At 36.4% G+C, this 27249-nt stretch overlaps 2 protein-coding genes and 2 pseudogenes across 6 annotated transcripts in view; 2 read left to right on the top strand and 2 right to left on the bottom strand.

Moving 5' to 3' along the window:
* LOC18098518 (receptor-like protein 13) overlaps positions 1 to 27249 on the top strand; it is a 78160-nt gene that overhangs the window by 35931 nt on the left and 14980 nt on the right. The gene's annotated exons all lie outside the window — the stretch shown is intronic.
* LOC127905348 (uncharacterized) lies at positions 4437 to 17259 on the top strand. Of its 3 annotated transcripts, none has more exons than XR_008059274.1 (2): positions 4437 to 12269; positions 12523 to 17259. XR_008059274.1 is itself a non-coding variant. In XM_052453116.1 (2 exons), exon 2 carries the CDS (start codon positions 12695 to 12697, stop codon positions 13748 to 13750), a length of 1056 nt encoding a protein of 351 aa, XP_052309076.1. In that variant the 5' UTR covers positions 4437 to 5807; positions 12523 to 12694; the 3' UTR covers positions 13751 to 17259. The 3 variants fall into 3 exon arrangements, 2 of the variants coding, with proteins under 2 accessions (XP_052309076.1, XP_052309075.1); XM_052453116.1 differs by having other exon boundaries at positions 4437 to 5807; XM_052453115.1 differs by having other exon boundaries at positions 4437 to 5807; positions 6061 to 17259.
* Positions 6064 to 6174, bottom strand: LOC112327756 (small nucleolar RNA R71; annotated as a pseudogene).
* On the bottom strand, positions 12526 to 12636 carry LOC127905402 (small nucleolar RNA R71; annotated as a pseudogene).

Below are 27249 nucleotides of genomic sequence, written 5' to 3'. Positions count from 1 at the left end.
AAATACAAACCAATATTAGGCAATTTTGATGAAAATATGCTGAAAAATAAACCATATTTTTTTTAAGGATCTTTCAGATTTTTTTTTGAAAGCAAAAACATTTTTTTTTTTACGACTTTTCGATGTTTTTTATACTGGATTTGTATCTTTACAGTATAAAAATACAAACCAATATTAAACCATTTTGATAAAAATATGCAGGAAAATCAACAATATTTTCAAGGATTTTTCAGGATTTTGAAATTTTTTTTTTGTATAGATATCTATATATAAATAATATAAAAACATTATAATAAATAATATATAATATTAGGTGGGCCGGGCTGGGCCGGCCCAACTAACTGGGCCGGACTCAGCCCAAAAAGGGTTGGGCCGATCTCGGCCCAGCAGGGATTGGGCCGATCTCGGCCCAACAAAGTCTTCTATTTTTCGTCTGGGCCGGACCTGGCCCAGACAGCAGGGATGGGCTAGAATCAGTCCGGGCCACAAACACAAGGCTGGGCCAGAACCAGTCTGGCCCAGAGAAGGAAAAACCTACAATGCCGGGCCAGAATCAGCCTGGCCCGGCAACATAACATCAGGGGGGAATTATTTTCCCCCTCCCCTCCTGCATGCAGAACGCTGTTCGTTCTGCATGCAGGGGAAAAACAACGAAAGTGCAAACAATTAGGGGGGAGAAAAGTTACCTGGTGTGGAGGAGGTGGTGCGTTGCTGGTCTGGCTGCTTCGCTGGCGGTGCTGCGGTGGAGGCCGGTGGCGGGGTTGTGGCTCACGGGCGGCGGCTCCAAACAGTAATGTTACTGCTTCAGGCGGTGGAAAAAAAGGCTTCTGTTCTTCCCTTCTCTTCCGTTCTCCTCCTCTTCTTCTGCTGCGTTTCCTTTCCCCTTTTGTTCGGATTTAGATGGTGTTTCTTTCCAAGACCTGACCTCGTTCAGAGTCAGTATCGTTTTTCTTAACTCTCACGGTCCACTCTCCTTTACCTCTCACTGTCCCTCTCGGTCTGTTTTGTTTTTTTTTTGTTTGCCTTCCCTTTCCTCTAAACCTCACAGTCCCTCTCCCGTTTGTGTCTTCCCCGGTTCTTTCCTTTTTGGTCCGTTTTCCTCCCTCTCAGTTTGGGTTTACTGGTGGTTCCTTTCGGTTCCGGTTCTCCTTTCCTCTATTCACTTCCCCTTTTCTTTTTCTCTCGGTTCGTTCCTTTCTCTCTTTTCCTTTTGTTATTTTTCTGCCTCTCCCCTTTTGCTCCTCTCTCCTCTGTTCCTCCCTGTTCTGTCCTCTCTCCTCTATTCCTCCCTCCTTTTTTTCTCCCCCTCGCGTGCTGGCGTTCAGTCTCCATTTATAGGGGGCAAAGGGAGCGGGGCCTCATTATGGCTGCATGGGGAGCGGGGCAGCGCCGGTCGGTTGGCCAGTGGGTGCGACTGGCAAGGCGCGGCTCCCTCGACCCTTCATCATGAGACCGTATGGGGGGCGGCTTTGGCAGGCATGTGGCGTGTCGGGTTCAACGAGGAAAGAAGAAAAATTGCCTTCCCCTGCTGCACGTCCAGGGGAAGGAGAAAGGGGAACAGTGTCGTTCAAAACGACACTGTTCTGCACTTTTTTTTTTTTAACATGAAACGGCGCCGTTTTTCATAAAACGCGCCGTTTCATTTAAAGGTGGCGCCAGCATCTTTTTTCGAATTAGTCCTTAATTTATCCTTTGTTCTTTTAAGTCCTCACAATGTAATTTTGATTTTAAGAATTAATTCAATTGCATCCCTGAAAATTTCGGTATCCGCCCCTATTAGTTGGCCGCGTTTTCCACTTTGATCCTTGGCCTCTGATTTATGCAATTTAACCCTCAATTGATCAATAAACTTTTAATTTCTTCAATTTGGCCCCTGATTTTGTTAATTACAGCCCCTATATTTACGCGCCTTTTCCAATTTGGTCCTTGGTTTCGGATTTCCTCAATTAAGTCCCTAATTGGCCATTAAACTTCAATATTTATGCAATTAAGCCCCTGATTTGACCAAATCAACTCTTAAAAATTATAATTTGACCCCAGAACTTTAATTTCTTCCAATTAAAGCTCAAATTGACTTAAAAATCAATTTTTCTTGCAATCAACCCTCTATAAATTCAATTAAACCTTCAATAAAATCCAATTAAGTCCATAAACATGCAATTTTAGACTTTTCTCTTCAAATTAAATTTTATTTTCCCACAAGGCTCTATTCATTCAAGTATATACTGTAAAAACTTCAATCCTTGTATTTTTGAACCTCCTTAATCAATTTTTCTGATCCTTTTCTGAGCGCTCCAACCTCCTATTATTTTTTCTAATTTCTTCCAGCTATATATTTATATATTTATTTTTATTTTTGTGTGGGGACCCAAAAATGGGTTACAACAGGTTAGAAGATGCATCGTTACAACATCTTGATGCAGAAACTTTAAATATTTACACTTCCTGCATGGACACCTAATACCGCCATCAGTAAAATTCCTCGGGATAGATGTTGCGAAATTAATAAAACCCTGAACACCGTTGCAATAATCCATCCTCCGCAATCCTGGGGTGAGTCCCGATACATCCATGAACGATCATCCATGACTTCTATTGAATCTCTATAAAACATAAAAAAAAATATTGGTTTCTTATGTTAAATATTCACTATCAATTATCCAACAAACTAAAAAAACACTTATGTTAAATATTCATTATCAATTATCAACTATCAACGTTCATACATACAAATTTATACATATATAAATTTACAGAAATCACAACTTCGCAATAGAATTGATAACAATTAAAACATACCCGTTAAACAAGTTATAATATAATTCGGTGTACGTAATTCAAACAAAATTTCAACAATTTACAAACAAATATATATAATTTGATAAAATCTAAAACAAACTATAACAACTACAAAATTATACATTCATACAACAAGTTTCTTTAACAAAATACATATACTAAAAAAACAATAAAATTCACATTTAAAAGTTAAAACTAAAAAGGAAACATTTACTTACAAAAAATGATAAAATCCACAAGAATTAACGGATGTTGTGACCACGTACAAAAGTATAAGAAACTTGAGTGCTAGCTTGTGTTGAGAAGAGGGGAGAGTTGAGATGGGTGGTTGGCTGCAATTTGGGAGGGGAGAGGTGGGATGGGGAAGAAGAAGGGGAAGAAGAAGGAGAAACAGAGGAAGAGAGGAAGAGAGAGTGTCGGAAGAGACAGTATATACTGGATTTGCCGACGGAATGTTCCGTCGGTAACACCGTCGGTGATTCCGCCGATGTTAGCGACATGTCCCTGTTTGGCTGTCCGGGTTTGAATCCCTCGGTATTTCCGTCGGTAAATTCGTCTGAAAAAAATCCACGTCATCCCGCCATTGCAATTTTCAAAAAAAATTTCTCGCCGTCGGCGATTCCGCCGGTATATACCGTCGGTATTGATTAGTACTTAAAAATGCATTCTCATTAAGGCTTTATATCATCGTATTGCACTAAAGTATCGTTAAATTCCCTAACTAAAGCATGTTTTATAATAACAAGTCTAATAATATAATATATCTTTAATTTATGGTAAATGCTTGTTTTGAATGCAGGTATATCTCACAATTCAAAGGATTGATTGATGTGATTAACAATTAAAAGTGAAGAGACAAAAAGAGGACTAGGCTAAGAGAAGAGATGCTGGTTCAATTCCAAACTGGAACACCATTCGGTTATTTGATCATAACTAGAGTTGTAGAACTCGGATTTAGGTCCACTTTATATGAATGGAAATATAAGACATAGACCTAAAACTTTCATGAAGGGTCCAAGACTCAATTCTGCCGTTTTCAAGTTCAAATCTTAGCAACAACGGAGAAGTCGGAACCTGTCCTGCAGCTCAAACACTGTTCGGTTTTCAGCTCATATCTTGAGTTCTAGAAGTCCATATGAGCTCTGGTTTTTTTTTTTTGGAAAGCTGAGACAATTGCCCACAGCTTTCATGAAACAAAGGGCTCAAATTCTGATGTTAGCAATGACGTTTTGGCCAGCCAACAATATCAAAAATCTGCCAACAATTTCAAGAACCAGCAGCCAACAATGTCAAAAACCAGCCACCAAATCAATGGTTGGCCACCAACTATTTCCTTAGTCCACCAAGCAATAGTTCCACATCTTAGCCTATAAAAGGAGACATTTGCCATGTATTTAGTCATCTTGGTTTTCAGATCAAGATCATGTTCTTGCTTTCTTTCTTTATATCTTTGTAATGTTCAAGTTTTCTTTCATGTTATATTAATCTCTTGTTTATGCTTTTTCATTTCCTTTCCTATAATTAGTTAACTTATATCATAATCATGTTCTTATCTTGTTTATTTATGTTTTTCTTCTTCATTATGTTTAGCTAAGTTAATTATGTTAAGGTGAAAGGGTTTTACTAATGGTGTTAGAATAGGTATAATATAAACTCAACATGAACTTTAATGTTTATATCCAAGAAAAATTGTTATTAGCATGTCTTATCTTTTTATCTTACTAATCCTTAATACCTTGCTTTTTCAATGGTTAATCTAGATTTGTGTTGTATAACACTTGGTACATCAAATGCTTGATCCTTCATAGTTTTCGGCCGACATCGTTGTTATGATAGGAACTTGATTTGTTGTTAACATAAGCTAGCAACATGAATGCCTGATGATATTTATAAGTATGGTGTTACTTAGACAAGATAATTAATATGATCATGTTAATACTTTATAATGAGCCATTAATGATAAATCATCCGATTAGAACCTCCTTTGTGTGTGGTTTCTAGTTGAGTAATAAAAAGAGTTTATATTATATTTATTTGAAATACCATTAGTGAATCCTCTAACCTTGACATTTGTTTTTATCATTATTTAATCCTTACATTAATCTTCCATCTCAAAGTTCTCATTAATTTCTTCCTCTTCTTCTTTTTATTATTATTATTACTACTAATACTACTACTACTACTACTATTAATATTATTACTATTATTACTATTACTATTACTATTATTATTATTATTATTTACATTCTTGTTATATGTTATGTACGTTAAGTATGCTCTGTGTTTGATCAAGGATCCTGACATTGTTGGTCTTGCCTTGTTCATTCGCATCAGAAATCTGTTTATATTATATAATATATCTCTTTGATCTTTTCATAAAATCAGTATATAGGCTGGAAACCTGTGACCCGATCTTTTAGATCATTCTCAGGTATAACAACGCCACGTACTGAGTATTATTATTATTATTATTACTATTATTATTATTATTATTGTTATTATTGTTGTTGTTGTTGCATTGTTATTTATAATTTATACAATTAACCTCTCTGTGGTTCGACCCCGGTCTTGCCGGGTTATTTATTACTTCGACACTCCTGCACTTGGGAGAAGACATCAATCTTTTGGTCGTGTCAAGTTTTTGGCGCCGTTGCCGGGGAGGTAAGTATTGTATAAATTTTATATTTCTTTTTTTTTCTTTTTTTTTTACTTTTATTTGTTTTTCTAATTTTGTTCCTTTTCTTTTTCTTTTTCTTTTTCTTTTTCTTTTTCTTTTTCTTTTCTTTTCTTTTGCACTTGCATGAGAGTTTGGACACGTACATTAAGTGGTAGACTTTCTAGGAAATCCTCAATTTCTTTAGAAAACATGGCCGAAGAAGATAACCAGTCAATTCATAATGAGAATAATCATATGAGAACACTTAGAGATCACATGAATCCAACAAGAACAAGTGCACCATCATGTATAGTTTTTCCTCCTGATGCTTCTCATTTTAATTTTAAGCCAGGTATTATTCAACTTTTACCCACTTTTCATGGCTTAGAATTAGAAAATCCATATTTGCATTTAAGAGAATTTGAAGAAGTTTGTAACACCTATAATGACTTAAATTGTAGCATGAACACCATCAGATTAAAGCTTTTTCCTTTTTCATTAAAAGATAAAGCTAAAACATGGCTACAAAATATTAGGTCAGGATCCATTCGTGCTTGGGATGAAATGCAACAACAATTTTTAAAGAAGTTTTTTCCGTCTCACAGAACAAACTCTTTCAAAAGACAAATCACCACTTTCACTCAAAAACCAGGAGAAACATTTTACAAGTGTTGGGATAGATATAAAGACTTGCTTAATACCTGTCCTCATCATGGTTTTGAAACATGGAGATTGGTCTCACAATTTTATGAAGGGTTAACACCTAAAGATAGACAAATGGTGGAATTGATGTGCAATGGAACTTTTGAAGATAAAGACCCTGATGAAGCAATGGAGTACCTAGACTTGCTAGCTGAAAATGCTCAAAATTGGGACACCACAGGTACGTGTGAGGCACCAGGTAAAACTCAACCTCATACATCTAATGGAGGCATGTACAACCTTAGGGAAGATCATGACCTCCAAGCCAAATTTGCATCTTTAGCTAGAAAAGTTGAGGCACTAGAATTAAAAAAGAGTGGTCAAATAAAATCTGTTCAAGAAATTGTGTGTCAAATTTGTGAAACTAATGAACACTCAACCAATGATTGTCCAACTTTGCCTTCTTTTAAGGAATGTCTCCATGAACAAGCCAATGCTTTAAATAGTTTCCAAAGTTCTCATGGGTATGCATCTCCTTGTGTTCCCCCTCCTGGAAGAAATCTTGAGGACACTTTATATGCATTCATTGAAAAGCAAGAGACAATCAACACTCAACTTGCTCAAAGCATGACAGATTTTAAAGATACTCTTGCAAAATTCACATCTGCTCTCAATTTTCATGAGAAAGGTAAGTTCTCATCTCAACCACAGCAAAATCCCAAAGGGCAATACAATTCAAATGCAAGTAGTTCTGGAAGCCAACACATGGATCAAGTCAAATCAGTCATTACTCTCCACGGTGGTAAGGTTATTGAAAAACCAATTCTTGAACCTTGTGAGAAAGATGATAAGTCAATCTTTGAGGGTAAGGAAGGGGTTAAACCTGAATATTGCAAAGAAAAGACTGATTCCCCACCAGTACTTCCATTTCCTCATGCCATGACCAAGCAAAGAGAAGTCAATCACGATTCTGAAATTTTTGAAACTTTCAAACAAGAAGAAATCGAGGATGAAAAAGGCACCGAAAATGTTGTCGCGGATCATTTGTCAAAATTGACAATAGATTCGACATCTGACATCACACCAATTGAGAAATACTTTCCTGGTCAATCCTTACTTTCTCGTAGTCCAATGCCTTGGTTTGCTAATCATATCAATTTTCTTGCAACAGGAGATTTGCCAGCTCACTGGAGTACCGAAGACAAAGGAAAGTTTTTGAGCAACGTGCAGAAATTTTATTGGGATGACCCTTACTTATTCAAATATTGTCCCGATAAAATATTTCGAAGATGCATTCCCGACAATGAGGTAAGTAGTGTCATTAAATTTTGTCATTCTGAAACATGTAGGGGTCATTTCTCATCAAAGAAGACAGCTGCAAAAATCTTACAAAGTGGATTTTATTGGCCCACCATGTTCAAAGACTCACATGCATTCTGCAAAACCTGTGAAAAATGTCAAAAGGTGGGATTTATTTCAAAGCATCGAGAGTCTTTAGTTAATCTTCTATTGACTCTTAAGTCTCATCATAATGGAGATATGCATCGTACAATTCATGATTTATAGCCTCATTTTCATAAAGAACATGATCGACTTAGTCTTGGGAATCTGACTAAAAAAGACCCTGTTTGTCAGTTTTTAAGAAAACTGGATGGGAAGCCTATCCCCGACCCATAGAGGGCGTTTAAGCCGTTCTTGGACGTAAAACCAAGGGAAGATGTGAGCCACAATCACAACTGCTTGTACATACATATGTTTTAAAAAAATTAATAAAAATAAATAAAATAAAAAAATAAAAAAGAGAGAGAGAGAAAGTGAGACTCCAGCTAGCCTACATATAGGTGGTATGATTGCATTTTTAATTTCTCATCTATAAAATCTTCTTTTCCTTCCCATCATTTCTACTCTACCCATTCATTTAACAGGTATAGAAGTGTGTAGAAATGGCTAGTTCCTCTGTTCCTAAAATAAAAAATATTTGTGTTTTTTGTGGATCCAGTCCTGGGAAAGAAAAAGAGTTTTTAGAATCAGCAAATCATCTTGGTCGGGTACTAGCTGAGAGAAAGATTCATTTAGTGTATGGGGGAGGCAGCCTTGGGTTAATGGGGAGTGTTTCAATAGCTGCATTTTTAGGACGCAGTCAAGTTTTGGGGGTCATCCCCAAAGCTTTAGCCGAAGGGGACATCATTGGAAAAACAGTCGGAGAGGAACTACAGGTCTCCATAATGTCTGAACGACTATCTGTAATGTTTAACCATGCTGCCTTTATTGCTTTACCAGGTGGTTTGGGAACTTTAGAAGAGATATTTCATATTTCATCTTGGGCTCAGCTGAACATTCACCATAAACCTATAGGTTTGCTAAATGTTAATGGTTTTTATAATACTTTACTGTCTTTTCTTGATCATGCTGTGGAACAACAATTTCTAACATTTTCAGCGCGACAAATCCTCATCTCTGCTGCTACTGCTGAACAATTGATTGATGAACTTCAATCTTTCATCCCTGTAGTTGATTCCTCTATGAGTCGACTTAATTGGTCAATCACGGAACGCCGTAAAAAGCTTAGATTGGATTTGAGCCCTAGTTTGTGAAATATTGTGTCTTTTGGTTTTATTAATGGTATAATATTTGTGTTTTGTTGTTTCTTGTATTTGTTTAAGTGTGTTTCAGGTTTGTCAGTAGTCACTGTTTCAGGTGATGTCTTCTATACTCTATCTTTCTACCTTAAAACATTGAGGACAATGTCTCGTTTTGGTTGGGGGGAGAGGGTAGTAGTTGATATTACAAAAAAAAAAAATTTAACTAACTGTGTTTCCTATTGTTACAACCATTTGCAAACCTGTTGTTACTAGGATGGCAGAGTAAAGGAGGAACTTTAGTGACTCTTGAGACGTATCTTAGTAAACATTCTTAACAAGGTCTATTATAATACTTCTTAAAATATTCAGATTTACAAACTCTCGCATTGTTATCACTTAATTCTGCTCATATACTCATTTAACAAGTATTCTTAAACCTTCATTTTCGCACACACACTTTAACATATGATTGTGGGTTGCATATTGGATTATTACATTATTTATGTTCTTTTGTTAAAGGTAACAACTAAGGGAAAGGGATAATATATAATATGCAAAAAAAACAAAAAACAAAAAAAAAAACAAAAACAAAAAAATAAATAAATAAATAAAAGTAGATAAGTTTGGTTTCGTAGCCTCCTTGACCTAAGCAATTAAGCCCGAAGGGGTGTTTTAACACCTAGTACCCTAAAGTCAACTGACTTGGGAGCTATTGGTCCAGTGCTTGTTACATGGGTTAAGGAGAAAAGCTTAAGGGAATCAAACATTGCACTATCTACGTGTCAGTATCTGCAACCCGAGTTACTAAGCTTGTAGGGGTGTCTCAACACCTGATGCCCTAAGACCAACTGGTCTGGGAGTCATTAGCTAAAAGCTCGTTACATGGGTTCAAGATACATTGTATTATAAATTCTTGCTTTCAAAAAAAAAAAAAAAAGATAATAATCCCAACCCAAGGAAGTTAACCTTAAACATTGGAACAAAATTTTGTTTTCTTCCATGAAAAGCTCCATAGCTATGTTTTGATTTACTGAGCACAAAAGGATGGTTTATTAATATCTTGTTTAAGAAGTACGAAGCAGATATATAAATTTAATGAGAGTTTGTTTATTTGGATAGATTAATGGAAGTTAAATGATGAATACCTTGCTTTGTGGAACTTGCAAATTGTTTTTGTATTTTAACACTTTGATTACTAGGGACTAGTAATAAGCTGGTTGGGGGGTGTGATTAGTACTTAAAAGTGCATTCTCATTAAGGCTTTATATCATCGTATTGCACTAAAGTATCGTTAAATTCCCTAACTAAAGCATGTTTTATAATAACAAGTCTAATAATATAATATATCTTTAATTTATGGTAAATGCTTGTTTTGAATGCAGGTATATCTCACAATTCAAAGGATTGATTGATGTGATTAACAATTAAAAGTGAAGAGACAAAAAGAGGACTAGGCTAAGAGAAGAGATGCTGGTTCAATTCCAAACTGGAACACCATTCGGTTATTTGATCATAACTAGAGTTGTAGAACTCGGATTTAGGTCCACTTTATATGGATGGAAATATAAGACATAGACCTAAAACTTTCATGAAGGGTCCAAGACTCAATTCTGCCGTTTTCAAGTTCAAATCTTAGCAACAAAGGAGAAGTCGGAACCTGTCCTGCAGCTCAAACACTGTTCGGTTTTCAGCTCATATCTTGAGTTCTAGAAGTCCATATGAGCTCTGGTTTTTTTTTTTGGAAAGCTGAGACAATTTCCCACAGCTTTCATGAAACAAAGGGCTCAAATTCTGATGTTAGCAATGACGTTTTGGCCAGCCAACAATATCAAAAATCTGCCAACAATTTCAAGAACCAGCAGCCAACAATGTCAAAAACCAGCCACCAAATCAATGGTTGGCCACCAACTATTTCCTTAGTCCACCAAGCAATAGTTCCACATCTTAGCCTATAAAAGGAGACATTTTCCATGTATTTAGTCATCTTGGTTTTCAGATCAAGATCATGTTCTTGCTTTCTTTCTTTATATCTTTGTAATGTTCAAGTTTTCTTTCATGTTATATTAATCTCTTGTTTATGCTTTTTCATTTCCTTTCCTATAATTAGTTAACTTATATCATAATCATGTTCTTATCTTGTTTATTTATGTTTTTCTTCTTCATTATGTTTAGCTAAGTTAATTATGTCAAGGTGAAAGGGTTTTACTAATGGTGTTAGAATAGGTATAATATAAACTCAACATGAACTTTAATGTTTATATCCAAGAAAAATTGTTATTAGCATGTCTTATCTTTTTATCTTACTAATCCTTAATACCTTGCTTTTTCAATGGTTAATCTAGATTTGTGTTGTATAACACTTGGTACATCAAATGCTTGATCCTTCATAGTTTTCGGCCGACATCGTTGTTATGATAGGAACTTGATTTGTTGTTAACATAAGCTAGCAACATGAATGCCTGATGATATTTATAAGTATGGTGTTACTTAGACAAGATAATTAATATGATCATGTTAATACTTTATAATGAGCCATTAATGATAAATCATCCGATTAGAACCTCCTTTGTGTGTGGTTTCTAGTTGAGTAATAAAAAGAGTTTATATTATATTTATTTGAAATACCATTAGTGAATCCTCTAACCTTGACATTTGTTTTTATCATTATTTAATCCTTACATTAATCTTCCATCTCAAAGTTCTCATTAATTTCTTCCTCTTCTTCTTTTTATTATTATTATTACTACTAATACTACTACTACTACTACTATTAATATTATTACTATTATTACTATTACTATTACTATTATTATTATTATTATTTACATTCTTGTTATATGTTATGTACGTTAAGTATGCTCTGTGTTTGATCAAGGATCCTGACATTGTTGGTCTTGCCTTGTTCATTCGCATCAGAAATCTGTTTATATTATATAATATATCTCTTTGATCTTTTCATAAAATCAGTATATAGGCTGGAAACCTGTGACCCGATCTTTTAGATCATTCTCAGGTATAACAACGCCACGTACTGAGTATTATTATTATTATTATTACTATTATTATTATTATTATTGTTATTATTGTTGTTGTTGTTGCATTGTTATTTATAATTTATACAATTAACCTCTCTGTGGTTCGACCCCGGTCTTGCCGGGTTATTTATTACTTCGACACTCCTGCACTTGGGAGAAGACATCAATCTTTTGGTCGTGTCAAGTTTTTGGCGCCGTTGCCGGGGAGGTAAGTATTGTATAAATTTTATATTTCTTTTTTTTTCTTTTTTTTTTACTTTTATTTGTTTTTCTAATTTTGTTCCTTTTCTTTTTCTTTTTCTTTTTCTTTTTCTTTTTCTTTTTCTTTTCTTTTCTTTTGCACTTGCATGAGAGTTTGGACACGTACATTAAGTGGTAGACTTTCTAGGAAATCCTCAATTTCTTTAGAAAACATGGCCGAAGAAGATAACCAGTCAATTCATAATGAGAATAATCATATGAGAACACTTAGAGATCACATGAATCCAACAAGAACAAGTGCACCATCATGTATAGTTTTTCCTCCTGATGCTTCTCATTTTAATTTTAAGCCAGGTATTATTCAACTTTTACCCACTTTTCATGGCTTAGAATTAGAAAATCCATATTTGCATTTAAGAGAATTTGAAGAAGTTTGTAACACCTATAATGACTTAAATTGTAGCATGAACACCATCAGATTAAAGCTTTTTCCTTTTTCATTAAAAGATAAAGCTAAAACATGGCTACAAAATATTAGGTCAGGATCCATTCGTGCTTGGGATGAAATGCAACAACAATTTTTAAAGAAGTTTTTTCCGTCTCACAGAACAAACTCTTTCAAAAGACAAATCACCACTTTCACTCAAAAACCAGGAGAAACATTTTACAAGTGTTGGGATAGATATAAAGACTTGCTTAATACCTGTCCTCATCATGGTTTTGAAACATGGAGATTGGTCTCACAATTTTATGAAGGGTTAACACCTAAAGATAGACAAATGGTGGAATTGATGTGCAATGGAACTTTTGAAGATAAAGACCCTGATGAAGCAATGGAGTACCTAGACTTGCTAGCTGAAAATGCTCAAAATTGGGACACCACAGGTACGTGTGAGGCACCAGGTAAAACTCAACCTCATACATCTAATGGAGGCATGTACAACCTTAGGGAAGATCATGACCTCCAAGCCAAATTTGCATCTTTAGCTAGAAAAGTTGAGGCACTAGAATTAAAAAAGAGTGGTCAAATAAAATCTGTTCAAGAAATTGTGTGTCAAATTTGTGAAACTAATGAACACTCAACCAATGATTGTCCAACTTTGCCTTCTTTTAAGGAATGTCTCCATGAACAAGCCAATGCTTTAAATAGTTTCCAAAGTTCTCATGGGTATGCATCTCCTTGTGTTCCCCCTCCTGGAAGAAATCTTGAGGACACTTTATATGCATTCATTGAAAAGCAAGAGACAATCAACACTCAACTTGCTCAAAGCATGACAGATTTTAAAGATACTCTTGCAAAATTCACATCTGCTCTCAATTTTCATGAGAAAGGTAAGTTCTCATCTCAACCACAGCAAAATCCCAAAGGGCAATACAATTCAAATGCAAGTAGTTCTGGAAGCCAACACATGGATCAAGTCAAATCAGTCATTACTCTCCACGGTGGTAAGGTTATTGAAAAACCAATTCTTGAACCTTGTGAGAAAGATGATAAGTCAATCTTTGAGGGTAAGGAAGGGGTTAAACCTGAATATTGCAAAGAAAAGACTGATTCCCCACCAGTACTTCCATTTCCTCATGCCATGACCAAGCAAAGAGAAGTCAATCACGATTCTGAAATTTTTGAAACTTTCAAACAAGAAGAAATCGAGGATGAAAAAGGCACCGAAAATGTTGTCGCGGATCATTTGTCAAAATTGACAATAGATTCGACATCTGACATCACACCAATTGAGAAATACTTTCCTGGTCAATCCTTACTTTCTCGTAGTCCAATGCCTTGGTTTGCTAATCATATCAATTTTCTTGCAACAGGAGATTTGCCAGCTCACTAGAGTACCGAAGACAAAGGAAAGTTTTTGAGCAACGTGCAGAAATTTTATTGGGATGACCCTTACTTATTCAAATATTGTCCCGATAAAATATTTCGAAGATGCATTCCCGACAATGAGGTAAGTAGTGTCATTAAATTTTGTCATTCTGAAACATGTAGGGGTCATTTCTCATCAAAGAAGACAGCTGCAAAAATCTTACAAAGTGGATTTTATTGGCCCACCATGTTCAAAGACTCACATGCATTCTGCAAAACCTGTGAAAAATGTCAAAAGGTGGGATTTATTTCAAAGCATCGAGAGTCTTTAGTTAATCTTCTATTGACTCTTAAGTCTCATCATAATGGAGATATGCATCGTACAATTCATGATTTATAGCCTCATTTTCATAAAGAACATGATCGACTTAGTCTTGGGAATCTGACTAAAAAAGACCCTGTTTGTCAGTTTTTAAGAAAACTGGATGGGAAGCCTATCCCCGACCCATAGAGGGCGTTTAAGCCGTTCTTGGACGTAAAACCAAGGGAAGATGTGAGCCACAATCACAACTGCTTGTACATACATATGTTTTAAAAAAATTAATAAAAATAAATAAAATAAAAAAATAAAAAAGAGAGAGAGAGAAAGTGAGACTCCAGCTAGCCTACATATAGGTGGTATGATTGCATTTTTAATTTCTCATCTATAAAATCTTCTTTTCCTTCCCATCATTTCTACTCTACCCATTCATTTAACAGGTATAGAAGTGTGTAGAAATGGCTAGTTCCTCTGTTCCTAAAATAAAAAATATTTGTGTTTTTTGTGGATCCAGTCCTGGGAAAGAAAAAGAGTTTTTAGAATCAGCAAATCATCTTGGTCGGGTACTAGCTGAGAGAAAGATTCATTTAGTGTATGGGGGAGGCAGCCTTGGGTTAATGGGGAGTGTTTCAATAGCTGCATTTTTAGGACGCAGTCAAGTTTTGGGGGTCATCCCCAAAGCTTTAGCCGAAGGGGACATCATTGGAAAAACAGTCGGAGAGGAACTACAGGTCTCCATAATGTCTGAACGACTATCTGTAATGTTTAACCATGCTGCCTTTATTGCTTTACCAGGTGGTTTGGGAACTTTAGAAGAGATATTTCATATTTCATCTTGGGCTCAGCTGAACATTCACCATAAACCTATAGGTTTGCTAAATGTTAATGGTTTTTATAATACTTTACTGTCTTTTCTTGATCATGCTGTGGAACAACAATTTCTAACATTTTCAGCGCGACAAATCCTCATCTCTGCTGCTACTGCTGAACAATTGATTGATGAACTTCAATCTTTCATCCCTGTAGTTGATTCCTCTATGAGTCGACTTAATTGGTCAATCACGGAACGCCGTAAAAAGCTTAGATTGGATTTGAGCCCTAGTTTGTGAAATATTGTGTCTTTTGGTTTTATTAATGGTATAATATTTGTGTTTTGTTGTTTCTTGTATTTGTTTAAGTGTGTTTCAGGTTTGTCAGTAGTCACTGTTTCAGGTGATGTCTTCTATACTCTATCTTTCTACCTTAAAACATTGAGGACAATGTCTCGTTTTGGTTGGGGGGAGAGGGTAGTAGTTGATATTACAAAAAAAAAAATTTAACTAACTGTGTTTCCTATTGTTACAACCATTTGCAAACCTGTTGTTACTAGGATGGCAGAGTAAAGGAGGAACTTTAGTGACTCTTGAGACGTATCTTAGTAAACATTCTTAACAAGGTCTATTATAATACTTCTTAAAATATTCAGATTTACAAACTCTCGCATTGTTATCACTTAATTCTGCTCATATACTCATTTAACAAGTATTCTTAAACCTTCATTTTCGCACACACACTTTAACATATGATTGTGGGTTGCATATTGGATTATTACATTATTTATGTTCTTTTGTTAAAGGTAACAACTAAGGGAAAGGGATAATATATAATATGCAAAAAAACAAAAAACAAAAAAAAAACAAAAACAAAAAAATAAATAAATAAATAAAAGTAGATAAGTTTGGTTTCGTAGCCTCCTTGACCTAAGCAATTAAGCCCGAAGGGGTGTTTTAACACCTAGTACCCTAAAGTCAACTGACTTGGGAGCTATTGGTCCAGTGCTTGTTACATGGGTTAAGGAGAAAAGCTTAAGGGAATCAAACATTGCACTATCTACGTGTCAGTATCTGCAACCCGAGTTACTAAGCTTGTAGGGGTGTCTCAACACCTGATGCCCTAAGACCAACTGGTCTGGGAGTCATTAGCTAAAAGCTCGTTACATGGGTTCAAGATACATTGTATTATAAATTCTTGCTTTCAAAAAAAAAAAAAAGATAATAATCCCAACCCAAGGAAGTTAACCTTAAACATTGGAACAAAATTTTGTTTTCTTCCATGAAAAGCTCCATAGCTATGTTTTGATTTACTGAGCACAAAAGGATGGTTTATTAATATCTTGTTTAAGAAGTACGAAGCAGATATATAAATTTAATGAGAGTTTGTTTATTTGGATAGATTAATGGAAGTTAAATGATGAATACCTTGCTTTGTGGAACTTGCAAATTGTTTTTGTATTTTAACACTTTGATTACTAGGGACTAGTAATAAGCTGGTTGGGGGGTGTGATTAGTACTTAAAAGTGCATTCTCATTAAGGCTTTATATCATCGTATTGCACTAAAGTATCGTTAAATTCCCTAACTAAAGCATGTTTTATAATAACAAGTCTAATAATATAATATATCTTTAATTTATGGTAAATGCTTGTTTTGAATGCAGGTATATCTCACAATTCAAAGGATTGATTGATGTGATTAACAATTAAAAGTGAAGAGACAAAAAGAGGACTAGGCTAAGAGAAGAGATGCTGGTTCAATTCCAAACTGGAACACCATTCTGTTATTTGATCATAACTAGAGTTGTAGAACTCGGATTTAGGTCCACTTTATATGGATGGAAATATAAGACATAGACCTAAAACTTTCATGAAGGGTCCAAGACTCAATTCTGCCGTTTTCAAGTTCAAATCTTAGCAACAAAGGAGAAGTCGGAACCTGTCCTGCAGCTCAAACACTGTTCGGTTTTCAGCTCATATCTTGAGTTCTAGAAGTCCATATGAGCTCTGGTTTTTTTTTTTGGAAAGCTGAGACAATTTCCCACAGCTTTCATGAAACAAAGGGCTCAAATTCTGATGTTAGCAATGACGTTTTGGCCAGCCAACAATATCAAAAATCTGCCAACAATTTCAAGAACCAGCAGCCAACAATGTCAAAAACCAGCCACCAAATCAATGGTTGGCCACCAACTATTTCCTTAGTCCACCAAGCAATAGTTCCACATCTTAGCCTATAAAAGGAGACATTTTCCATGTATTTAGTCATCTTGGTTTTCAGATCAAGATCATGTTCTTGCTTTCTTTCTTTATATCTTTGTAATGTTCAAGTTTTCTTTCATGTTATATTAATCTCTTGTTTATGCTTTTTCATTTCCTTTCCTATAATTAGTTAACTTATATCATAATCATGTTCTTATCTTGTTTATTTATGTTTTTCTTCTTCATTATGTTTAGCTAAGTTAATTATGTCAAGGTGAAAGGGTTTTACTAATGGTGTTAGAATAGGTATAATATAAACTCAACATGAACTTTAATGTTTATATCCAAGAAAAATTGTTATTAGCATGTCTTATCTTTTTATCTTACTAATCCTTAATACCTTGCTTTTTCAATGGTTAATCTAGATTTGTGTTGTATAACACTTGGTACATCAAATGCTTGATCCTTCATAGTTTTCGGCCGACATCGTTGTTATGATAGGAACTTGATTTGTTGTTAACATAAGCTAGCAACATGAATGCCTGATGATATTTATAAGTATGGTGTTACTTAGACAAGATAATTAATATGATCATGTTAATACTTTATAATGAGCCATTAATGATAAATCATCCGATTAGAACCTCCTTTGTGTGTGGTTTCTAGTTGAGTAATAAAAAGAGTTTATATTATATTTATTTGAAATACCATTAGTGAATCCTCTAACCTTGACATTTGTTTTTATCATTATTTAATCCTTACATTAATCTTCCATCTCAAAGTTCTCATTAATTTCTTCCTCTTCTTCTTTTTATTATTATTATTACTACTAATACTACTACTACTACTACTATTAATATTATTACTATTATTACTATTACTATTACTATTATTATTATTATTATTTACATTCTTGTTATATGTTATGTACGTTAAGTATGCTCTGTGTTTGATCAAGGATCCTGACATTGTTGGTCTTGCCTTGTTCATTCGCATCAGAAATCTGTTTATATTATATAATATATCTCTTTGATCTTTTCATAAAATCAGTATATAGGCTGGAAACCTGTGACCCGATCTTTTAGATCATTCTCAGGTATAACAACGCCACGTACTGAGTATTATTATTACTATTATTATTATTATTATTATTATTATTATTATTATTATTATTGTTGTTGTTGTTATTGCATTGTTATTTATAATTTATACAATTAACCTCTCTGTGGTTCGACCCCGGTCTTGCCGGGTTATTTATTACTTCGACACTCCTGCACTTGGAAGAAGACATCAATCTTTTGGTCGTGTCAGGTATATACCGGCGGAATCGCCGACGGATTTTTTCCGTCGGTTAATTCTGACAGATTTGGAGACGGAATTATTTCTGTCGGTAATGCCGTTGGTGTTATCCAGTTTTCTGGTAGTGTTGTCAGTTAAGAGAATCAGTTAGTATTGCTTAGTGAAGAATAGATAACGTGAATAAGCTTCCTACTGTAGCAATATATAAACTGATATCAAATAAAAAAACAACATTCAATTAATAAAACAGAAAATCAAAACATAATTTCTTCTTTCTCTTTGTTTAACAGAATTCTTCTCTGCTTTTCTTCATCTCTCTCTATTCCTTTTTCTGTGTAAATCTTACTGTCCTAGCAGCTGTATGCCCTCCAGAACTGGAAGAGATGTGTCGAAATATCGTAAAGAAGTGCGAGGGACTGCCACTTGCAATTGTAGCAATAGGAGGCCTACTGTCGAAGAAGAAAAATGGAGGTTTGGAATGGAAGAAAGTCCATGACTGCCTAGCTACAGAATTGAAAAGTAACGACGACCTTGGGAGTCTACGTAGAATACTTCAACTAAGTTACGATAATCTTCCTTACTACCTCAAACAGTGTTATTTGTATTTAAGTGTTTTTCCAGAGGATTATTTGATAAAAAGAATGAAGTTGATCCGGCTATGGATAGTTGAAAGGTTTGTGGAAGAGAAGCAAGGCTTTACAATGGAGGAAGTAGCAGAGGAATACCTTAATGAACTCGTGAATAGGAGTTTTTTATTTGTTATAAATCGGGGCTAAAGCCCAAAATTAAATTAAACGAGGGAACACCGTTCCAATCAAGTCATAGTATAAAAACCAATACAAGCCCTCTGGAGGGTCATTAATAATCGAATCCTCCTTAAAAAGTGGATGCCTGGAAAGCCCAAAGTTAGCAAGTCAATCAGCAGCAGCATTCGCCTCCCTGTAAGAATGTTGCACTTGGACTACCTAATCTCTACTTAGAGCTTCACCAGCTTTGTTAACCAAGGCAAAGTTAGCATCAGCTTTCACAGATTGTTTCAAGAGCAAACCCACCACAACCAAAGAATCAGATTCCAAAATAATCTTGCGAAAGCCCAAAAAGCCATCTCTAGCCCTGTAATCACCGCCCATAACTCAGCACGAACTGAAGTACAAATCCCCGTATTAATAGCAAAACCTCTAATCCAAGAGCCCATGCAATCCCTAATTAATCCTCCCGCCGCTGCTAAACCTAGGTTGCCTTTACTACATCCATCTACATTTAATTTCATCCAATTCGGAGGGGGATAATTCTATCCCACAACATTCATCTTCTTAAAAATCGAAGTATTAAGCTCCTCATGAAGTCCAGCTCCCATTATGTCTTTGGTCAAACCCCAAATAGCCATTAAAGGATGGCCTGCCACTTCTGGAGTCTCCCTAAAAATGCGACAATTCATGTACTTCCAAAGGAACCACACAGTAACACCAAACAAGATTGACCAGCACCAACCTTCCTTTCGTATTAACTATGCTTGACAAGTTAGACAACAACCATACATGTAAATCCACAGCAAAAAAACCATCAGTATCACATGGATTCAAGACTTTCAGCCACACTTCCCGGGCCCATTTGCAGTCCCTTAACACATGCAAAATGGTCTCAATATCACCGCTACCACAATGACAATTAGGGGAACCACTCCTATGTCTTTTATACCTAATCTCATTGGTCATAGCTCTGTTATGGACAATAAGCTGAAGGAAAGATCTAATTCTTTCAAGACCTCTCCATCTCCAAACAAGACGCCATAAAGGCTTCAAATGGGTCTGATTATCACAAGAGTTGATAAGAGGGAAATAAGCTGATTTAATAGTGAACTCACCATTCATGGAAAGGTCCCAAAAGAGCTGGTCCTCATTCGACTCCCTATTTGGAGGGGGATAGCTAGCTAGAGTCATCACAATATTCATTGGCAAGAGGTGCGCAAAAACATCCCATCTCCACTGATTGTTGCTGGAAACCATTTCTGCCACCGACTTGTTGAGCAATTCCTCAGATAGATCTTGAGTCGCATATCTAGCAAGAGAACCAAAGCCATCCAACCACTCATCCTCCTAGAATTTGATGTTTTCTCCATTGCCAATAGCCCAAGAAATGCCTTTAATCACATGAGACCATTCCTTGCATATCGCTTTCCAAAGAGGAGAATCTTTCTGCTTAGCTTGCACTTTAGGAATGTTATCACTAGATCTGACATACTTACTTCTGAGAACTGAAGCCCATAGACTAGTATTGTCGTTAATGATACCCCATCCCAACTTCATTATGAAAGCTCGGTTCATAGAATGCATTCCTCTCAGCCCCAGACCTCCCTCATCTCTTGGTTGGCAAAGAGTTTTCCAGTTAACAAGATGAGTTCGTTTAGCCTCAATGTTGTCCCCCTAAATAAATCCTCGGTAGATTTTTTCAATTTCAAAGCAAATTGACTTAGGTAATAAACTGGATTGCATAGGATATAAAGAAACAGTAGCCAAAATTGACTTATACAAAGTGATTCTACCAGCAAGAGACATCTGTTTAGATTTCCATGTCGCCAATTTCTGATGCAAACTCTCTATAATGTAACCATATGTTTGCTTGGTAATGCGTTGATGAAGAAGAGGGACCCTAGATATTTGCCCAAGTCTTGAGTAACAGCAAACCCACTCTTGTAACTAAGTGATCTAACAGCAGAATGAGAAACATCTTTAGAGAAAAACATCTTGGTCTTTTCAACACTCACCCATTGACCAGAGGCACAACAAACCAGAGTAAGACATTCAAGAACTTTATCCAATTGCCCCTCACTTGCTTCTGCAAACAGAAGCATATCATCTGCAAAGCATATATGGGAGATTTTTGGACCTTCTCTACCAATTTGAAATGGTTTCCAATTACCCAGGCTAACTTCCCTATGAATCAGTTGAGACAAGCGTTCCATACACAGCACAAAAATATAAAGAGATAAAGGGTCCCCTTGACGAATTCCTCTAGTAGGGAGGAATTTTTTAGAAGGACTCCCATTCCACAAGACGCTTAAGGATGTAGTTTCAATGCACTTCATAATGAGATCCACTGTGCTTCTTGGAATTCCTGTTAATGTAAGAGTGTCTCTAATAAAATCCCAACGGAGCCTATCATAGGCTTTTTCCAAATCCACTTTAATAGCCATCACCCCCTTTTTTCTTTTTAAATTGCGCATAGAGTGGATAATTTCCTGTGCTATAATGATATTATCAACAATCTGCCTACCAGGAACAAAGCTGCTTTGGTTCATAGAAACAAGCTTCTGCATAAGTGGCTTTAACCTGTTAACCAAAATTTTTGTGAGGGTTTTGTAAATTACATTACATAACCCTATTGGCCTGAATTGGTGGATACATTCAGGTTTTGGAACTTTGGGAATGAGCACCAAGTATGAATGATTCACCTCTGCAACCTCCTGTTTGTTGGCAAAAACCTCCTTAATGAACCTACATAGATCACCCCCCACAACACTCCATTGGGTCTGGAAGAAATAAGGTTGGAAACCATAAGTGCCGAGAGCTTTAAAAGGTTTCATATCAAAGACAGCCTTGCAAATCTCCTCATCCGAAACCTTTTCAAGAAGACCAGTACTATAACTATTCTCCAAGTCAGGGAAAGCTGAAAAAAAGGAAATCTCATCATTTGGAACCTCATCTTCCGTGAACAAGTGTTTATAAAAATCTACTGTCAACTTTTTGAGTTTATCTTCTTCCCACACCCAATTGTTACCAGAATCTTTCAGACACCCAATCCTGTTCCTCTGTCTCCTAATAATAGTTTTTGTATGGAAGTAAGATATGTTTCTATCCCCAAAATTAATCCAATTACACCGAGACTTTTGAGCCCAAAAAATTTCTTCCTGTTATAGAATCTGATTGTATTCCTTCAACAGAGTCTTCTCTAGATTAATTAAAAAACTGTTATGTCCCCCATTCAAATGCTTTTGAACTCCTCCAAGCCTAGCCAAAACTATCTTCTTACGCTGAAAAATACTCCCAAAAACTTCCCAATTGCAATCCTTCAGCTTCAAAGTTAGATTATCTAAGGTAGTAATGAAGTTTGAACCAGACCTCCATCCAGTCTTTAACAAATCCGCAAAGGAATCATGTGTTGTCCATGCCACTTCAAAACGAAAGGGTCTAACAAGTTTCTGACCATTGTCACACTTGGTCATAAAATCAGCTAACAATGGGTGATGATCTGATTTCACCCTAGGCAGCACACGTATACTAAGCTCTGGGAACTGGATTCTGAAAGATTGATTACTAAATCCTCTATCTAACCTCTCGAATACTCTCCCGTAACCTCTATTTTCTGCCACTCTCCAGGTAAATTTAGGTCCCAAACTACCCAAATAATTTAACCCACACTCTTGCACCCACTTATTAAACCTCAAACATCTCCTCATATCTATTGGTGCACCCCCTCTCTTTTCTGGCGCCCCCATAATCTCATTAAAATCACCTACAATCATCCACGGTAATGATATAGTGCTCGCTAAATCCTTGATATCCTCAAAACAAGCTCTCTTTAATTGATCATTCGGGTTGGCATATACAAAGCTACATAGCCAAGGACATGAACCCCCTTCATCAAAGACGACATGAATGAGGTGTCTAGCGGTTTTTAACACTTTCAAATCAACCTTAGAACCATTCCATAATAACCAGATGCCACCCGACCTTCCCACTGCTTCAACTCTAACACTGTTTTCAAATTTCAATTTCCCAATCACTCTATCTGCTATTAAACCACTAACTCTTGTTTCAACCACAGCTAACACATTAAAATTATGGATTCTCTTATAATTCAACACTAAGGAACAAAAATGATTACTACTCGCACCCCTACAATTCCAAATCATAATCTTCATCATAAATTAGGATAAAAATAAAGTTATTACGTGCAGCCCATATGGCCACGAACCATTTCCTCAGTTGTCTCATCTTCGTCTTCAGCCATTCTCGTGTCTTCATCCTCTTCTGGTTCCACGCTTACCTCAATATTTGTGGACTCCCCCAAAGTTACCTCTAACACTAGCTCACAATCTGGAGGTCGCGGGGAATGAGATTTGAAAGGCTCAACATTCAAATTTTTTCCACGAGGAACACCCACAATCTCTCTCTCTTCGTTTGCAGTAAGGAGTTTCTTCATATTAGAGTCGGATTGATTTGGGTTTCTCAAGATAATTTGTTTTTGAACAGGGGTGCGTTCTCTATTCACATGGTCTAGCAACTGGGTATTTCTCTATGAATTAATCTTTCGGCCTGGTTGTAACTCATGATGGGCCTGCTGCATATTAGATCCATTAACCTCATCCTTACTGTTAGGCACCCACTTACCCTGGGCCTTTATTCTCTCCTCATGTTTAAAATTCACCACGTCCATATTTTCCTTACAAAATCTGTTTTCACCCTTTGGCCTGCTTAGTCCTGGGATCTCTGCCCTCAATTCCCGGCTCCCTAAATCGTGGGATTCTACATATAAACCATTAAGCGCAGTAAAGCGTGATCCTCCCCCAATCTCTGTTTCCTTAAGCTTCTCCCGTAGACTACTCCTTTTACCACCTTGTGAGAGATTTCCAAAGATTGGGGCAATCGAAATTGATTGGAATCCGTTTTCATGCTAAACTTTCGCCCCCCTACGGGCCACCATCCACCGGCCGTAATTCTCCGCCACCTCTGGTCTGACCACCGTATCCTCAGCTGGAACTGTTGGATCTCTTCCCTTCTCATTATTTGATGAGACCTGCTGCTCATCGTTACGTCCCTCCTTATTCATGGAATAGGGGCACACCTCATGTTTGTGTCCATATTGACCACAACCAAAACAAATCATGTGCAACCCTTCATAGCTAATGTGTCGAATTCTACGTCTTAGTTTGAATTTGGATAACAATGGTTTAGTGAGATCCACTTCCACACATATGCGTGCATAGTTTCCGCGCATCCGCACAGAGGTTGTTCTGTCCACCTTCAAAGTCTTTCCGATATGGTTCCCAATCTTCCATAACACTGTGTTATCATAATACTCCATTGCCAAATCTGGTAGCCTAATCCACACTGCTACTTTTTCAATGGTTGCCACCAAGGTTGTTAAAATCACGATTTTAAGACGGTACGGAAAGCCGTTCACAAACTCGGATCGTAAAAACGGATTGTAAAATCGTAAAATCATAAGGAATTTTAAAATACATTAAAAAAAATTCATGCTTTAAATAAAAATTCATACATAACAATTCGTCCAATTAATTCAGTCCTATAATATTGAAATGGCATTAAATTCAGTCAAATTCAACAATTTTCAGTCCAATTTTCACCCCATTAATTCAGTCCAATTAATTCAGTCCAATTCAACATTTTTCAGTCCAATTTTCACCCCATTAATATTCAATATTTTTTCAGTCCAATTTTCACCCCCAATTCAATCAATTCAGTCCAATTTTCACCGAGTAATATTTTGCACAATTCAGTCATATATAGTATATACTGTGGCATTCAATTCAACAATTTTCACACCCGATCAATTCCATTCAATTCAACATTATACATATACAATTTACAGGACCGGGCAAAATGAATTACAGGACTAACTAACAATTAACACTTAACAGGAAAACATACAAATCTATTACAGGGGCAAAAATAAAGAAACCTTGACTCCGGTGATGATGATGAAGGCAAAATTAACTTACGATGTCGCCGGCTGCTGTTGAAGATGATGATGGTAAAAGAGGCAGAAAGCTGAAACCAGAAAGGAGAGTAAAAAGGCCCTTTATTGTCTATGCAAACAACTTTTAGAACAAGGATCAGTGTCATCCTAACCATTTGATTATTTCACCTCACATTGTCTCCTCACTGTCTGATCATCTTGGAGTTTTTTGTTTTTACTCTAATCAATGGGAGCCCGCTGCTCCAAATTCTCTCTCTGCTGGTTCCACTCTCATCTTAAACCTTCAGTCCTCGAATCCTCCGATCTCGGTAAATTCATCAAGCCCCTCTCTTTCTGCCAGTCTCTCTCTGTCTTTTTCTTTCTTTCTTTTTTGGGTGTAAAATGAGGGGTAATAGTTTGCGTAATGGCCGCTTTTGTGGAGGATGGAGAATAGATCGTTGTCGCCACCCGATTAGGGATTTGTTCTGTTAGAATTGGAAAGAGTATTTGTAATTGTGATTTGTGAAAGAGTTTTTCGCCTCAATTGGAAAGAGCAGAGTGAAGACAGTCACGTGAGTCCGTGACTGTGCAGGAATAATCCAATAGGCATCTGACAGCTGTCCAGGAGGGGGGGATTTTGTTTCAGGGCCTCATTTTGTCAAAATCGCAAAATCGGTCCTGAAATCGCGATTTTGCGCGATTTCATCCGATTTTTGCGATTTCACTCGATTTCAACCCGATTTTACCCATTTTTGATTTTTTTCAAGCGATTCAACCCGTAATGCATGTTTTGACTCATAAAATCGTACGATTTTACGAGTCAAAACGCGATTTTAACAACCTTGGTTGCCACGTTAGGGTCGAAATTTGGGTGCCAAGATCGCATAGTAAGATAGTGGTCTGCCACCATCCAAGGTCCCCCAGACATGGCAGACTCTCGGTCTTCTTTGTTAGAAAATCTAGCTCGGAAGAAATCATTACCGAGATCCACCAAGTTCAAATCACCTAGAATCTTCCATATTATTTGCAGTCGCTTCAGTAAGAAGGTATAACTGACACGACACCCCAACACCTTTATGATTAAGGTTTGGCGCCATGGTTCTCTGATTCTTTTTTTCTCCTCCATAAAGAGCCTAATAACTGGGCAATCCTCCTCCTCTTCATCCTCCTCATCATCATCAGATGCAAAATCTTCCTGCTCTGGAATAGAGAAATTTGATTGTCCTCGAAAAGCCGATCCAATGAGAGACTCTTTGTAGCTGAAAGTTCCCCTCACATCATTCTCTGCATTCGTAGAATCAGACGTATCCATGTCCCTGACTTTGAGAACGTTATTAATATGTTTTGATCTTTTTGTTCGAGCGTACCAGTAGATCTTTTTCTTCGGTGGAGACTTCCATCTTCAATTAGGGGTCCGGGTTGAAAAAAATAGTTGAGATAGCATATTAAGATACTTTCCAATCTTTAAGATTAAACGGCAACTCGTGAATAGGAGTTTGATTCAAGTGGTGGAGATGAATTATTTTAATAGGGTCAAGACATGTCGTGTTCATGATCTATATAATGCGAGAAATCATTCAAATGAAATCCAGGGAAGAATCTTTTGTTATGATAGCAAACGGAACAAGAATCAGCAAGAATGAGAAAGTTCGGCGTCTATCAATCCATGAGAACTCTGAGGAAGTACAATCAGATATGAGATTTCCTTATCTGTGGTCTTTTTTGTCATTTTCTTCACATCATTCTTTTTGTTGAATATTAAACTCAATCTAGATGGTCAAGGAAGGCAACCACCAGCTGCCACCGACCAGCCGCCAGCCACCAGCTGCATGCCGCCTTCACACCACCGTCCACAGCCGCCTTCACACTTGAAGGTTGAATTATCTTGTTTTGAATTCGTGTATAAATAACAAGCTAAGCTTATGTTATTCTGAGTGGAGAGAATAGAGAGAAACACTAGAGAGAAAGAGAGAGGGCGTGTATTGTATTAAGCTTTTGTGTTAATTAATTGTAAGCTATTTGTTTCTTGAAATAAAACAGTGTGTTTTATCCCCTCCGAGTGTTTCAAAGCCACCACCAGTGGTTTCTCCCACCAACAATTGGTATCAGAGCCCCGTTCGTCAGAAAACAGAAGTGTTTTGGGAGATATCCGAATTTTCAAAGTTGTCATAAACAAGTTTTGATCATTCCACAGTGTA

The sequence above is a fragment of the Populus trichocarpa genome, chromosome 5 (genome assembly GCF_000002775.5).
Source record: "Populus trichocarpa isolate Nisqually-1 chromosome 5, P.trichocarpa_v4.1, whole genome shotgun sequence".
NCBI lineage: Eukaryota > Viridiplantae > Streptophyta > Magnoliopsida > Malpighiales > Salicaceae > Populus > Populus trichocarpa.
This window is presented reverse-complemented; position numbering and strand designations above follow the sequence as displayed.

What these genes read in the sequence shown, in the direction of transcription:
- LOC127905348 (XM_052453115.1), top strand. Translation starts at nt 12,062, where the DNA reads ATGAGAGTTTGGACACGTACATTAAGTGGTAGACTTTCTAGGAAATCC.